General features: G+C 41.1%; 1 protein-coding gene across 42 annotated transcripts in view; it reads left to right on the forward strand.

Moving 5' to 3' along the window:
- Positions 1–13,270, forward strand: part of Rims1 (regulating synaptic membrane exocytosis 1) — a 494,312-nt gene that overhangs the window by 260,519 nt on the left and 220,523 nt on the right. For all 42 annotated transcript variants that reach the window (XM_052745291.1, XM_052745292.1, XM_052745293.1 and 39 more), the window contains 2 exons: positions 8,017–8,354; positions 12,330–13,162. In XM_052745291.1, coding sequence (XP_052601251.1) covers positions 8,017–8,354; positions 12,330–13,162 — 1,171 coding nt within the window. The remainder of the gene's footprint in view (positions 1–8,016; positions 8,355–12,329; positions 13,163–13,270) is intronic.

Below are 13,270 nucleotides of genomic sequence, written 5' to 3' on the forward strand. Positions count from 1 at the left end.
TACACATTTTAAATAATGTAAACATCATAGAGTATTTACTATATCACTTGTGTGTTTTCTCTCATCTCAGAGACATTTAAAATAAGGATTACATTTATTTATTTACTTAACTTTGTGTGTTGCAGTGGGCACATGGCAATAGTGTGGTTGTAGATGTTAGTGGACAGCTTGCCAAAGTCTTTCTGCCTTTTGGGTTTGGGGGATCTAACTCAGGTCATCAGACTTGGCAGTAAGCACCTTTACCCACTGCAATATCTCACCAGTCTTGTGAATTCACTTTTAATGTTGTTATCCCTGTGTTACAAGTGAGGAAGCTGAAACACAGAGCTTTACAATCTGTCCTAGAAAGTTCAGTGAGGAGCTTGGGCAAGGTAATCAAGTCCTGGCATCTACCTCTTGGCTTGCTTCACTCACTGTTATTCCTAATTGTGTTATTGACTCTTAAGTTTTATGATCTACATAGATTCAAGATAATGTAAATTTTAGATGTTTACAGAACCATGAGCAGAAAAAACACTTAAGACATTTTCAGACATTATATAGCAATAAATGGTCTGTTTAAAACCAAGTTAAAATGATATAGACTTTGAATCATTTTAATGTAATATAATTAGCATGATCAAATAATAGGTGAACATACATGTTTATACCACTATGGGACAAACTGTCTCTGTGTCCTTCCTGCATGATTTTAAAAGAATTATAGTACATAACAATTAAAATAACCATAACAAGCAGTTATCAGTTATGTGGAGCCAGTGAGCATCATAGAAAAAAAATAGCGCAATTCTTCCCAAACATCAAAATGAATGCTGACTGACCAAAGAAAAAGAACAAAACAGCCATCTGTGTGGTGAATGGAACTAATGGCGAGCCTGTCGGTACAATATGAGTAAAGGCGCAAAAGACTTAAAGTCAGAGGATAACAGATTGGGCATTATTCTACTTTGAATTTACTTCTCACCTTCGTCTGTGCATAGCAGCTGCCCTTTATAACCTAGAGATCTCTGTGTTTCAAAATTGAGTCCCCCTTTTAAAGAATTATTTTCATTTTATGTGTGTAAGCATTTTGCCTTTTTGAATGTCTGTACACTATGTGTATACAGTGCCCATGGAGGCCAGAAGAGGGTAATGGATCCTCTGAATCTGAAGTTAAGATGATTGTGAGGTGCCCTGTAGCACCAAAGAACAAACCCCATCCTTTGGAAGAGCAATCAATGCTCTTAACTCCTGAGCCATCTCTCTAGCCTCAAGCTCTATTCTTGGTAAAAGCCCTTTCATGTTACTACCATTTTCCATACACTAAGCAACTCCTAAACATTTCTTACCACCTTCTTTGAAGTTTCTTCTTGTGGAGTTCATGGCTCTGTAACTTTATTTACTATTATTCAAATAGAATTTCACTGTGTTGTTTTAAACTAGGAACATTTGAAGGATTCTAGTAAGTGGGCATGATAAAAGTACTGAAATTCTGAAGCCAGAAATTCTGCATAGCACTTTGGGGAAATAAATTTGCAAAATTTTAAAATAAAACTGTCACTACGTACTGTTTTGAGCAGGAAAACATTTAACATGTCTTAAGTTTCACTAAGTAATTGGTTTCTTCCACTGTGCCATTAAAAACTAGTCTTAGGTATAAAAAAGGATTTGATCAATAGGTTTTCATTTTAGAATTCTGCTTCATGTAAAAAAAATAAGGAGTTTAAGGGTAAGTCAAATGCTGTGCCTTCTTTCTATTTAATGATATTAAACATTGTAGAATCATTTAGCATCACATGAACATACTCCTGCATTATTAATGCAAATACTATATAAAATTACATTAGAACTGCAGGTATTTTAAATTGCATGCAAAATTAAACAAAAATACTCTCAGTGAGTAAGTGATATTGAAAGTGTTCTTTTCATTAAAAGGAAACAATCTAAATCATATTTTAATCATTAATTCATTCACATTAATGTGTAAATATTTCCAAAGGGAGAAAATCAACCTATGAAAATGGAAAAATACAATAGCAACAGATTTGGAAAATACACCCCCATTCCCAGAGCAACAAAAATGAAAAAGAAATCATTCATTTGCATCTATTAATATTCCATCACTCACTATTTCCTACTATCTCATTTATTTTTCAACATAGTGAAGTGTTGACTTGATAATTTGTCACCAATTTCTGCTTGACTGAATCCTTCACAGAAAGAAGGAGAATTTGAAGGGTTCAGCAATATGAAGAAAATTCATTAACTTCTGTTCATATTTTCAAAATACTGGAGTGATATTTCTAAGTACTAAAGTAAATCATAAAAATAATTTATAAAAGTACACATTTTTAAAAAGTCTACAGGCATATTTTTACTAAAATCAAAAATTAAAATAGATTTTTATAAGCAAATATATTTCTGTTAATATATTTCTGTTAATATACTTCATTGTGGAATAGTACCATTATGGATATATGTAAGAATGTTGTGCAGTCAATCCTCTGGGGATGATGTAGCCTTTGCCCTCTTGAACTGTCAGCAGCTGTGATTCCCTGAAGGAGAACTGCAGGAGGTTATGCCCTTTGGTCATGGAAAAGAGGAGTGTATTTGGAGGTTCTGTCCCTCCCAAAGACATTTTATGGATGGTAGGAGTGGATTTACAAGACCCAGCCCAATCTACATGGATTTCTAGGTAGATACGAGTTACTGGGAGAGGAAGACATTTTCTTCAGTGTTGTAGTTGCCCATAAATTGCACATATACCTGTAAATAAGCCCTCACCCACCTCCTGTAAGTAACCTCAATTAAACTTGTTTCATTAGCTAGACTGAAGTGGAATTCCTTCTTTGTTTTGCAACTGGTACCCTATGTGAGGTATTCTATTAGGAATAGTCCTTTGGAATAGTTCACATAGTCAGAAAACACTTCATGGCATGGCAACTGTAAAGAACTTACTACATCTGGGCATATTTATATTTCCACTGAGCATGTAGTTTTACCTGTGAGATTCCTTATCTACACAGTAAGAAGTGTTGGAATTTGTGTTATTTAGGTAAATTTCATCTTAGTTTTAATCTGATCTATTGTTTTCCCTACTGATTAGGTGTGAAACACAAATTTCCAGATTCTGTTAGAACAAAAGATTAGTATATAATTTCTGCAGGTTTTATTTTCCATTTTTCTGATGAATGCCATGGAGTTTCAGAAGTCATGTTACATCACAAAAATCTCTCATTCTACTTTGTACTTGATTGCTAAACATCTAAGAAGTATTAAGTTAGCTATAGAACATGGGCATTCTTTTATTTTAGATTTGCTTGGAATACATCCCAAGACACTGGATCAGGATATGATCCTTCGTGATACAATCTCTAGAAGGAGTGTGTGTGTGTGTGTGTGTGTGTGTGTGTGTGTGTGTGTGTGTGTATGTGTGTGTTTGTGTATGGGGGGTGTATGTGTGTGTGTAAGATTTTGGTTTCTCATAGGTAAGTCTCATGAGAAGAAATATGGTGCAGATGTTTCTGCACACAAGTTTTTGATTATTTATAACTCCAGAAAATTTAATTAATTGTAAGTTAAAATGAAAATCTTAAATGCACATAATTGTGTTGTGCCTTACAATCTGGATCACTTCGTACATGGCTCTCATATTTAGCATAAAATATATGATATTTTCCATTTTAATCTCATATATTTCTATGTACCTAGTACATACAATTAATTTGTTTTTATACTAGCAAATATTATATGAATAATTTATATAACAAAAAAATAGATATTGAGAGCTGCTATTATACTAAAATTAAGTATATTAGTATATTTTTATAGTTAATTTTGTTTCACATTACTGTGTGGGACAATCTTATCCCACATGGGAAATTCTGAAACAAAGGTTTTGATTATTACGATACAGAAAGAAATAAGACATTGGAGGAATTTTGAATAAGGAATATTTTCCAAAATGTTAAAAATAGACAAATGAAACATCAAAGACACTAAAATTTAAACAATATTTTTTATTTTTATTGAAAATAGATTCTTCTTTGAGACACAGCATTCTGACCACAGTTGCCCCTCCATCCACTCCTCCCAGCTCCCTGCACCGACCACCCTGCTCCCACAGAACCACTCTCCCTCCATTTCCTCTTCAAAATAGTAGGCCTCCAAGAGATGACAGCCAAACAGCACAAATACAAGAAGACCAAGCAAAAGCCCTCATATTGAGGATGGACAAGGCAACCCAATAGGAGGAAGTGAATCCCAGGAGCAAGCAAAAGAGTCAGAGACACACCCACTCTCACTGTTAAGAGTTCCCACAAAAACACCAAGCTAGCAGCATATACGCAGATCCATGCAGGCCCCATGATTTCTGCCTCAGTCTCTCTGAGCCCATGTGTGCCCTGCTAGAGGATTCAGTGGTCCATGTTCTCCTGGTGTCCTCCATTCAGGCCCTATGACTCCTGTAATCTCTCCTGTCTTTCTTCTGTGTGGTTTCCTGATCTCTGAGGGGAGGGACCCTATGGAGAGGTTGGAGACCTCCACTTTAGACTCTCTCTGCATGATGTGTCTGGCTGTGGGTCTCTACACCTGCTCCCATCTGCTGCAGGAGGAAGCCTCTATGATGATGACTGGATAAGGCACTGATCTATGAGTATAGCAGCATATCATTAGGAATCATTTCATATTTCTTCCTCTTTTCCTCCCTTTCTTCCTTCCTTCCTTCCTTTCCTTCTTCCCCTTCCCCTTCCTCCTCCTCCTCCTCCTCCTCCTCCTCCTCCTCCTCCTCCTCCTCCTCTTCTTCTTCTTCTTCTTCTTCTTCTTCTTCTTCTTCTTCTCTCTCTCTCTCTCTCTCTCTCTCTCTCTCCCTCTCCCTCTCTCTCTCTGCCAGTCATGAGTAGTCATGTTTTTTTTTTTTCCCTAGGGCTATCTAGTTTCTGGTTCTTGGTCATCCAGGCAATGTAGGGAATAGGCTCCCCCTCTTGGTGAGGGCCTCAAGTTAAAGCAAACATTGCTTGGACACTTCCACAAATTATGTGACACTATTGCCCCAGCACGTCTTGCAGGCAAGACAGAGTATAGCTTGAGGGGTTTGTAGCTGGGTTTTTGTCCAGGTTTATCTTTTCATAGCCTACAGAGTACCTTCTTGTGCCAAGACTAGAAGGTAAGGGTGAAGGCTCCATGCCAGCACCAGCTAGACCTCTCTACAGTCAATGAGCTTTGAGGGTGTTGTCCTTTGCAAAAGGGCCTGCTGTCAGTTTTCAGAGAATGACTTTCTGTCCTAGCATCAGTCTGGGTTGTTTAGGGAAATCTATGGGACCCTTTGGTCAAACAAGCCAATGAATGCAACCAAGTTCCACCACTGGAAGCCTTGCCTGGCTACAAAAGATGGCCAGTTCAAACTCCATACCTTCCATTACTAGGAGTCCTCACTAGGGTCACCCTATAGATTCCAGGAAGTTTCCATTGCACTATGTTTCCACACAGAACCTCCAAATGCTCACACTTTTATCTCTCCCAAAAAAATCGCTCCCTCCACCCTTCTCCCATACACCTGATCCTTCTCACTCAAGTCCCTACCCACCCCCACAGTCCATCAGCAGAATTTATTCTATTTCCCTTTCCTAGAGAGGTCCATGCAGTCCCCGCAACCCCATCCCACCCCCCAGAGCCCTCCTCTTTACCTAACCTCTCTGGGTCTGTGAATTGTATAGCTTGATTATCATTTACCTAACAGCTAATATCCACTTGTAAGTGAATACATACTATATTTATCTTTCTGGGTCTGGTCTATCATCTAAAGTATGGATATAACTTGTCTAGCAATTATGACCTATTCATCATTGGAAATTAAAATAAATGGATTATAAAAGTTAATTTAAATAAATTTATTGTTCAGCATATATTCAACATCTGAACACTTCCAAAATCTGTCGATTGTCTTTTATTGATCAGTTTTTGATGCTTACAATCAAAGAGTAAAGAAGACTATAATAGCATTTGCAGAAATTGTTCAGATAGCCAATGAAAATTATCCTTTCTGGAGCATTGCTAATTTCCTTTGTGCCATTTTATTTAACTTCAGAGCATTTTGAAAACTCTGCAATAACTGTAAAAAAATGTTTTCTGTGGTTTTAAAGGAAGTGTGTATTTGTCTCTAAACACAGCTTAGAGATGTTTTATTTTGTAGAAAATGGCCCTTTCTTAATAATTGCTGATGAATTGCCTTCTGTAAGTTTAAGATTCTCTCACTTAGTATTTCTTTAGTTGATGTTAAATGAGAAACTTTTCCTGTCAGTCTTCGTGAACCACCTGATTTCAGATCTTATTGGTGTCTTGTCTTGCTAAAGGGGCAAGAAAAGAGTAGGTACATCACTCCCCCATCCTGAGAGCTAGGTAGAAGGTGACCAGAAACTGTCATGGGAGCTCTGGTACTGGGGTGTATCCCTAATTATGTTATTCTTGATATGTTCATAGAATCAGGCCTTCTGAGCAACTTTATTTGTGTGGTTTAAAAAGCTGAGGATACAGGATGCTATACATAGTCTCACCTGACTTGCTTTTCAAATTGAGATTACAATGTATTCTAACTATTTTGGTACACACTTATGCAATGAATTATTCACCCAGTTTGATATCATGTATTCAGAAAGAAGGCTCCTGGGTATGCATCATCCATCTTCTTCCTTGGTGCTAGTTATTGCTCATATTCTTCATTATTTTTGTTAAGATTTGTCCTTGTGTCTGTATTAATTTTAAATGTCATTAAGGGTAGCAAATTAAATGTTTATCTTAAGTGACAGTTCATCATTTATGAATGTAAGAAACTGGTATCAGCTCACGACCCCCAGAACAAATTCTCAGCACAAAGGGTATTTGTTTGTCCCAGAGAGCAAAAGGGTGGGAAATAAGCGGCAAAGACAGAAGATAGAAGATGAGGGAGAAGGGAAAGGGAACAAGAGAGAAAGGGAAGAAGTATTTGTCCCAGAGGGGGACAGAGGACTGCCTCTGGATAAAGAGGAGACAGAGGGCGTTTCCCATAGGAAAATGACAGTTTATAAAGGTAAAAGTAGAAACCCTGTTTAGGATGAGGTGTTTAATTTTAATGGGGCATGTTAATTAAGTGATTCGAAGGGGGCTTTTGACTGCGGGACTTCAAAATTTTGATAGCTTGACTTCGGTAGTCAACTTAGGAGGAGGAAGTGTCCAAATAAGGGAATAGACCTTGGTGGCTAGCTATAGTAGTGTGGTCTGTTTTTAGCAGGACAGAGGGAATGGGGGAGAAGGATAAAGCCTGCCAGAGCAATGTTTGACATGATCGGACTGGCCAGAGTCCTTCAATCAATATGTATGTTTCTAAATGTTCTAAGATTGTTTTCTTGAGAAAATCTTACACTTTGCTGTCACATATTAATAAATCCAGCATCAGATGCACTGCTTTAGTAAATATGTGCATGAATACAATGAATACCATGAAGTGAGCTTGCAGTTAACATATTGTTGAGAAACCAAAAGAAATATACAACTTGTCGTTTTCTTTTGTTCTGCACTTTTTTCCATGTTAATAGCTTTCATGAATGACTTTAATAATAGATTGTGTTTCAGAAGACAGATATCTATAAAATCCTTTGAGATACTGAAGTTGATGCACGGAAATATTGATTCTAGAGCTCTTTACAATAATTTCTGATCAATTATCTGCCTCACCTAGAGCACTTATGCTAACAGACATTTTAATGAAACATCAGAGTCAATTAAATGAAATATGACAGACATGGTAAAAATGAAATTCAGAATCAATAAACTAAAGTGAAAAGAAAATTCTGTTCTAGTTGCTCAGAGGCACTCTTTAAGCCCAGGCATTGATATACTTGACTGTGTGTTATATAAAAAAAAATGTTTTCTAAGAAAATTTCAAGGGTATATAGAAAGATGAAGACAATATTATTATTATTATCATTATCATTATTAATTTTAATAAAGTATTTGTAAATAGTGGAGAAAAATTTTACATTGCTCTTTCTCTTACCCAAACAGGTTATGTGGGTATGCAATTTATGTCGAAAGCAACAAGAAATCTTAACCAAATCTGGAGCATGGTTCTTTGGAAGTGGCCCCCAGCAGCCCAGTCAGGATGGGACTCTGAGCGACACAGGTACAGGTGCTGGATCTGAGGTGCCCAGAGAAAAGAAAGCAAGACTCCAGGAGCGATCGAGGTCTCAGACACCCCTGAGCACAGCAGCCGCCTCTTCCCAGGACACGGCTTCCCCTGGTGCACCCCTGGACAGGAGCAAAGGGGCTGAGCCTTCACAGCAAGCCTTGGGACCCGAACAGAAGCAGGCATCAAGGTCTAGAAGTGAGCCACCAAGGGAAAGGTAATAACCCAGTAAGACTGTAAGCAAACGTCGAGGGCTTGCTGGAAAGCACACCTGTTACCAAGGCCCCAGCGTCTATTAGGAGGGGTACATGGAAAGATGACTTCTGAGGTCCCATATTCAAGGTGGCAATAGGCCTGAAATTTCTGTCTGCCTCTAGAATTATCTCATTCCATAAGAGACCTGTGTTGAGAGGCTTGTCTTTCATATCTTGCAGTGATGCCAGTGAAAGTTATGTCAAGCACTTGAGTTACAAACTTCTGATGTTGAGCCGAGAAAGGCCCTTAAAATCACTATTTATAGATTTGGCACTTTGGTGGAAAGTGTGCTCTTAAAGCATATGATGCAGAATCCGACCAGTTGAAAGGCACGGTGGGACATCAGAGATGGCCCTTTGAGTACATTTCTCTTATGCTGTGCTGTAAAGGTAGTGAGAAAAGTATCAAGCAAAGTGAAGGATGATGCTGTCGGTATCTGCGTAGGCATGTGTCCTGAAGTAAAGAGGTCTTTCTAAAGGATACCATTGGCCATTTTACAAGTAGTCGAGGAAGGCAGAGGAGAGGTAACTGGCAAGGTGGTAAGCAGAGGGGTTAACTTAAATAGATTTTTATCCTAGGCATAATGGAAAGCCACTGATGGAAGAAAGGGATCATGGGATCAGATAATGCACATCAAATATTTCACTCATCCATCCGTTTATGTGAGTTGACGCTCTCCACTAGAAAAGATAGACGTCAAGGATGGGGCTCCGGGTGTGTGAGCCCTGACTGGTGGAACTTGACTGGGCTTGATTGCTTCTGTTCCTGTAACTCTTACTTATGCCACTAGGTAAGGAGTAGTCTCCATCCATGGCAGCGTTCTGACCTCATTTCCAAACAAAATTTAACACAGGATCAATGACTTCAAAGCAAAGCACGTCTGGATTACAGTCCTGATTCCGGCATAATGGGCAGCGATAACACACTTTGCTGGGGTGTGCCAAGTATTAAGGGCGAACACGAGGTCCCAGGACGGCCTGTGGTGCCACCCTAACTGAATATGGCTGTGATTTCAGCCAGCACTCATCAAACGATCGCTATAATTAAACTCAGTGCCAGGAACCAGAGGGTGCCGAGACGATGAGGACGTATCCTGTTTCTCACACTGTGGAGAAACAACCTCCGAGGGAAGACAGACACCTAGGCAATTAGGGTGTTGATTGATTGATCAATGCTAGAAAATAGGTACAGTACCCTGGGGAGCTCTAGAAACAACAAAAGAAACGGCTTTTGAGTCAAGCCTTTTCAGATCCCCGGATGTTAGAGGGGCAATAGACAACAGCAGCGGAGAGGATGTGTAGGCAGAACTTTTTTGAGAGAAGATAGACAGGGCATCAGAAGTCCTGTAGCGACAACAGAAGGAGCCTCAGTTGTTCGAAAAATGTCATGTGTTAAAAATATATATATATATATATATGGTACCTTTACATGCGACAAAGATGGTAGAGCTGTAAAGTTGGTAAGGAAGAAAGAATCAAGTCTGGCCTATGATGAAAACCTACATAAAATCCCAAGGATTACAGAGGCATGTTGACCCTTGAAATACACCATGAACACTGAGAAAGGCAGTGGTCTATAAATAGAGAATGGAGATGGGTACATAAGCCGAAGCAGGCTAGGTGACAGTTTGGACCTGGGCAGCCTTGGAAAAGCAAGATCGGAAGGATGCCTAGTTACTTAGATAGAAAGGGTGACTACTTACTTAGATAGAAAGGATGACTAGTTACTTAGATAGAAAGGATGCCTAGTTACTTAGATAGAAAGGGTGACTACTTACTTAGATAGAAAGGGTGACTAGTTACTTAGATAGAAAGGGTGACTAGTTACTTAGACAGAAAGGGTGACTAGTTACTTAGATAGAAAGGGTGACTAGTTACTTAGACAGAAAGGGTGACTAGTTGCTTAGATAGAAAGGGTGACTAGTTGCTTAGATAGAAAGGGTGACTAGTTACTTAGACAGAAAGGGTGACTAGTTACTTAGACAGAAAGGGTGACTAGTTGCTTAGATAGAAAGGGTGACTAGTTACTTAGATAGAAAGGGTGACTAGTTACTTAGACAGAAAGGGTGACTAGTTACTTAGATAGAAAGGGTGACTAGTTGCTTAGATAGAAAGGGTGACTACTTGCTTTCTATGATTGAAAATATCTTGACCGTATTTTGAGCATTCATCAGGAGCTGGCAGTAACAGAACAATTAAAGTGAGTAATAAGAAAAAGTATCATTAGTTGGACCCCAAAAACAGAATGGAGACTCCTACCATGTGCATAATACTCAACCTTCCTTAAAGCACCCTCACTGACGGGGTCTCCTTTAACGACCTTATGAACTCTGCATGGTAACCAACCATTACAGCATCTCCAGAAGAGTAAACTGTTTTTGACATAAACTTCTAGCAAAGTGCAAGTAAGCATTAGAAACGAATGAACTATTTGCATATAATACAGTCATGGCATCTTTGAAAACTGTAGTTGCTGAGTACTAATTCATGGTGGTGTCAGACCCCTTCTCTTGAAAAATTGCAACCCCGCACTTTCAGGCCCATGCCCTTTTCATTTTGAAGTGCTGCTGTGATATAAATACCTCAAGCAGAACTCACCATGGTTCTTTTTATTCCTTGCCACTTGCTCCCCTTCTGTCCTCAGTAGGTCTCTCTACCTCACCCACCCCACAATGTATTTTAGCAACTACACTTTGCTAATCCACAGTAGAAACGACTAGGTTCCCCAGTTTATGCATACACACACACACACACACACACACACACACACACACACACACACACACATACACACACACACACACACACACACACACACACACACACATTTGGACATGTGAGCAAATGCTGCTGCCCCTGAAGCAGATTCTCCACAGTCCTTAGAATTCCAAAGCAAACCTGGGGTTGTCTCCACTGTAACTACACATTAGAATTAGTCCAGAAGGCTCAGCCAAGGAAAAAATGTTTTCCAGCAGCTTCTGGTGTAACATCAGAGACGTCCCAGGCCAGGTGTTTTGTAGGGAGAAATGCTGAAGGGGACAGCTGAAGACTACCCTTACAAGATTCAAAGTCCTGCCAAATCCCTTTTCATTTTACCTTTGCCTGCAAACAAAATATAAAGAAAGAAAAAACTAAAAAATGAGTTTCTTCTTTGGGACTCCGTTTTGAAATAAGGAGGAAGGAAGGAAGGGAGAGAGAGGATGAACAGCACCTTTACACATGGCAGCATGCGTGAGCTGAGGATGCTCACTGGCACAGTGACTGCCTGGCATGCCCAAGACCTTGGTTTTGAGTCCCGGTGCTAAAAGAAACAACTATGTAAATATCAGTATTTCTATTAATGGTAGCTGAGAAAGTTAAAATATAAGTTATGGTTCAGCCATTGTTTTCTGATTAACGGTATAAAGGAAAGGCTTGGGTGTCCACAATCAAGTCAAAATGTAATTTGCTGTTACCAGAGTGCTACGAGATTTGGTTTCTTAAATGAGCACAGATGTAATTATAAAAGTTTCATTGATAATGTCAAGAATTGTAACTTTACAATGTTCATATATACATGTGTGGAATACACATTTGACCTGTAATGACGTATGCTTATCTTTAGATGTTATGTTATTATCCATATTATTTCTATCTGAAGCATTTTAAGTCACAAGGGAATGTAAACATAAAGTGTGCCTATTGAATTAATACTCAATTTTTATTTAAATGCAAACTTAAAAGGCGAAAATAAGTTCTTGACCCTTTTGTAATGCAAAGGGTTCACATTTAAAGCTTAATCGGTACATAAATTTAACGCGGTTCTTTACTTCAAATTGTAATTAGACACGGAATTCTAACTAATCACATGAAATAATCGATTTAGGCCTGAATGTTGAAACAAGGATGTTTCTTGGTGTGCTGTTTAAATTTTATCAACTGTTCTTTGGACACCACAGGAAGAAGGCTCCAGAGCAGAATGGCAAGGGAGGCCTGAAGAGCGAGCGCAAACGCCTGCCTAAGTCCGCGGTGCAGCCCGGGGAGGGGACCGCGGAAGAGCGGGAGCGGAAGGAAAGGCGGGAAACCCGCAGGTTGGAGAAAGGACGCTCCCAGGACTACCCGGACCGGCCGGAGAAACGAGAGGATGGCAGGGTGGCGGAGGACGAGAAGCAGAGGAAAGAGGAGGAGTACCAGACCAGGTACCGCAGCGACCCGAACCTGGCGCGCTACCCCGTGAAGCCGCCTCCCGAGGAGCAGCAGATGCGCATGCACGCCCGGGTGTCCCGCGCGAGGCACGAGCGGCGCCACAGCGACGTGGCACTCCCGCACACCGAGGCTGCAGCCGCGCCGGCCGAGGCCACGGCGGCGGGCAAGCGCGCGCCAGCCGCCACCAGGGCCTCTCCGCCCGAGTCCCCCCGCGCGCGCGCGCCCGCCGCCCAGCCTCCCGCCGAGCACGGCCCGCTGGCGCCACGGCCAGTCCCGGGTCCCGCAGAGCCGCCCGAGCCGCGCGTCCCCGAGCCGCTCCGTAAGCAGGGCCGCCTGGACCCGGGCTCGGCCGTGCTCCTGCGCAAGGCCAAGCGCGAGAAGGCGGAGAGCATGCTGCGGAACGACTCGCTGAGCTCCGACCAGTCCGAGTCCGTGCGACCGTCCCCGCCCAAGCCGCACCGGCCCAAGCGGGGAGGCAAGAGGCGGCAGATGTCGGTGAGCAGCTCAGAGGAAGAGGGCGTGTCCACCCCGGAGTACACCAGCTGCGAGGACGTGGAGCTGGAGAGCGAGAGCGTGAGCGAGAAAGGTGAGCGCGGCTGGGAGGTGAAGATGCGCGCGGACGCGTGCGGCCGGAGATGCTGGGCTGGGGTACCGCTGTGCCAAGCGCACCTGCGCCTGAGAGATGCGCAGGGAT

The sequence above is a fragment of the Peromyscus californicus genome, unplaced genomic scaffold (genome assembly GCF_007827085.1).
Source record: "Peromyscus californicus insignis strain IS unplaced genomic scaffold, ASM782708v3 Scaffold_19__1_contigs__length_69161282, whole genome shotgun sequence".
In the NCBI taxonomy this organism is placed as follows: domain Eukaryota; kingdom Metazoa; phylum Chordata; class Mammalia; order Rodentia; family Cricetidae; genus Peromyscus; species Peromyscus californicus.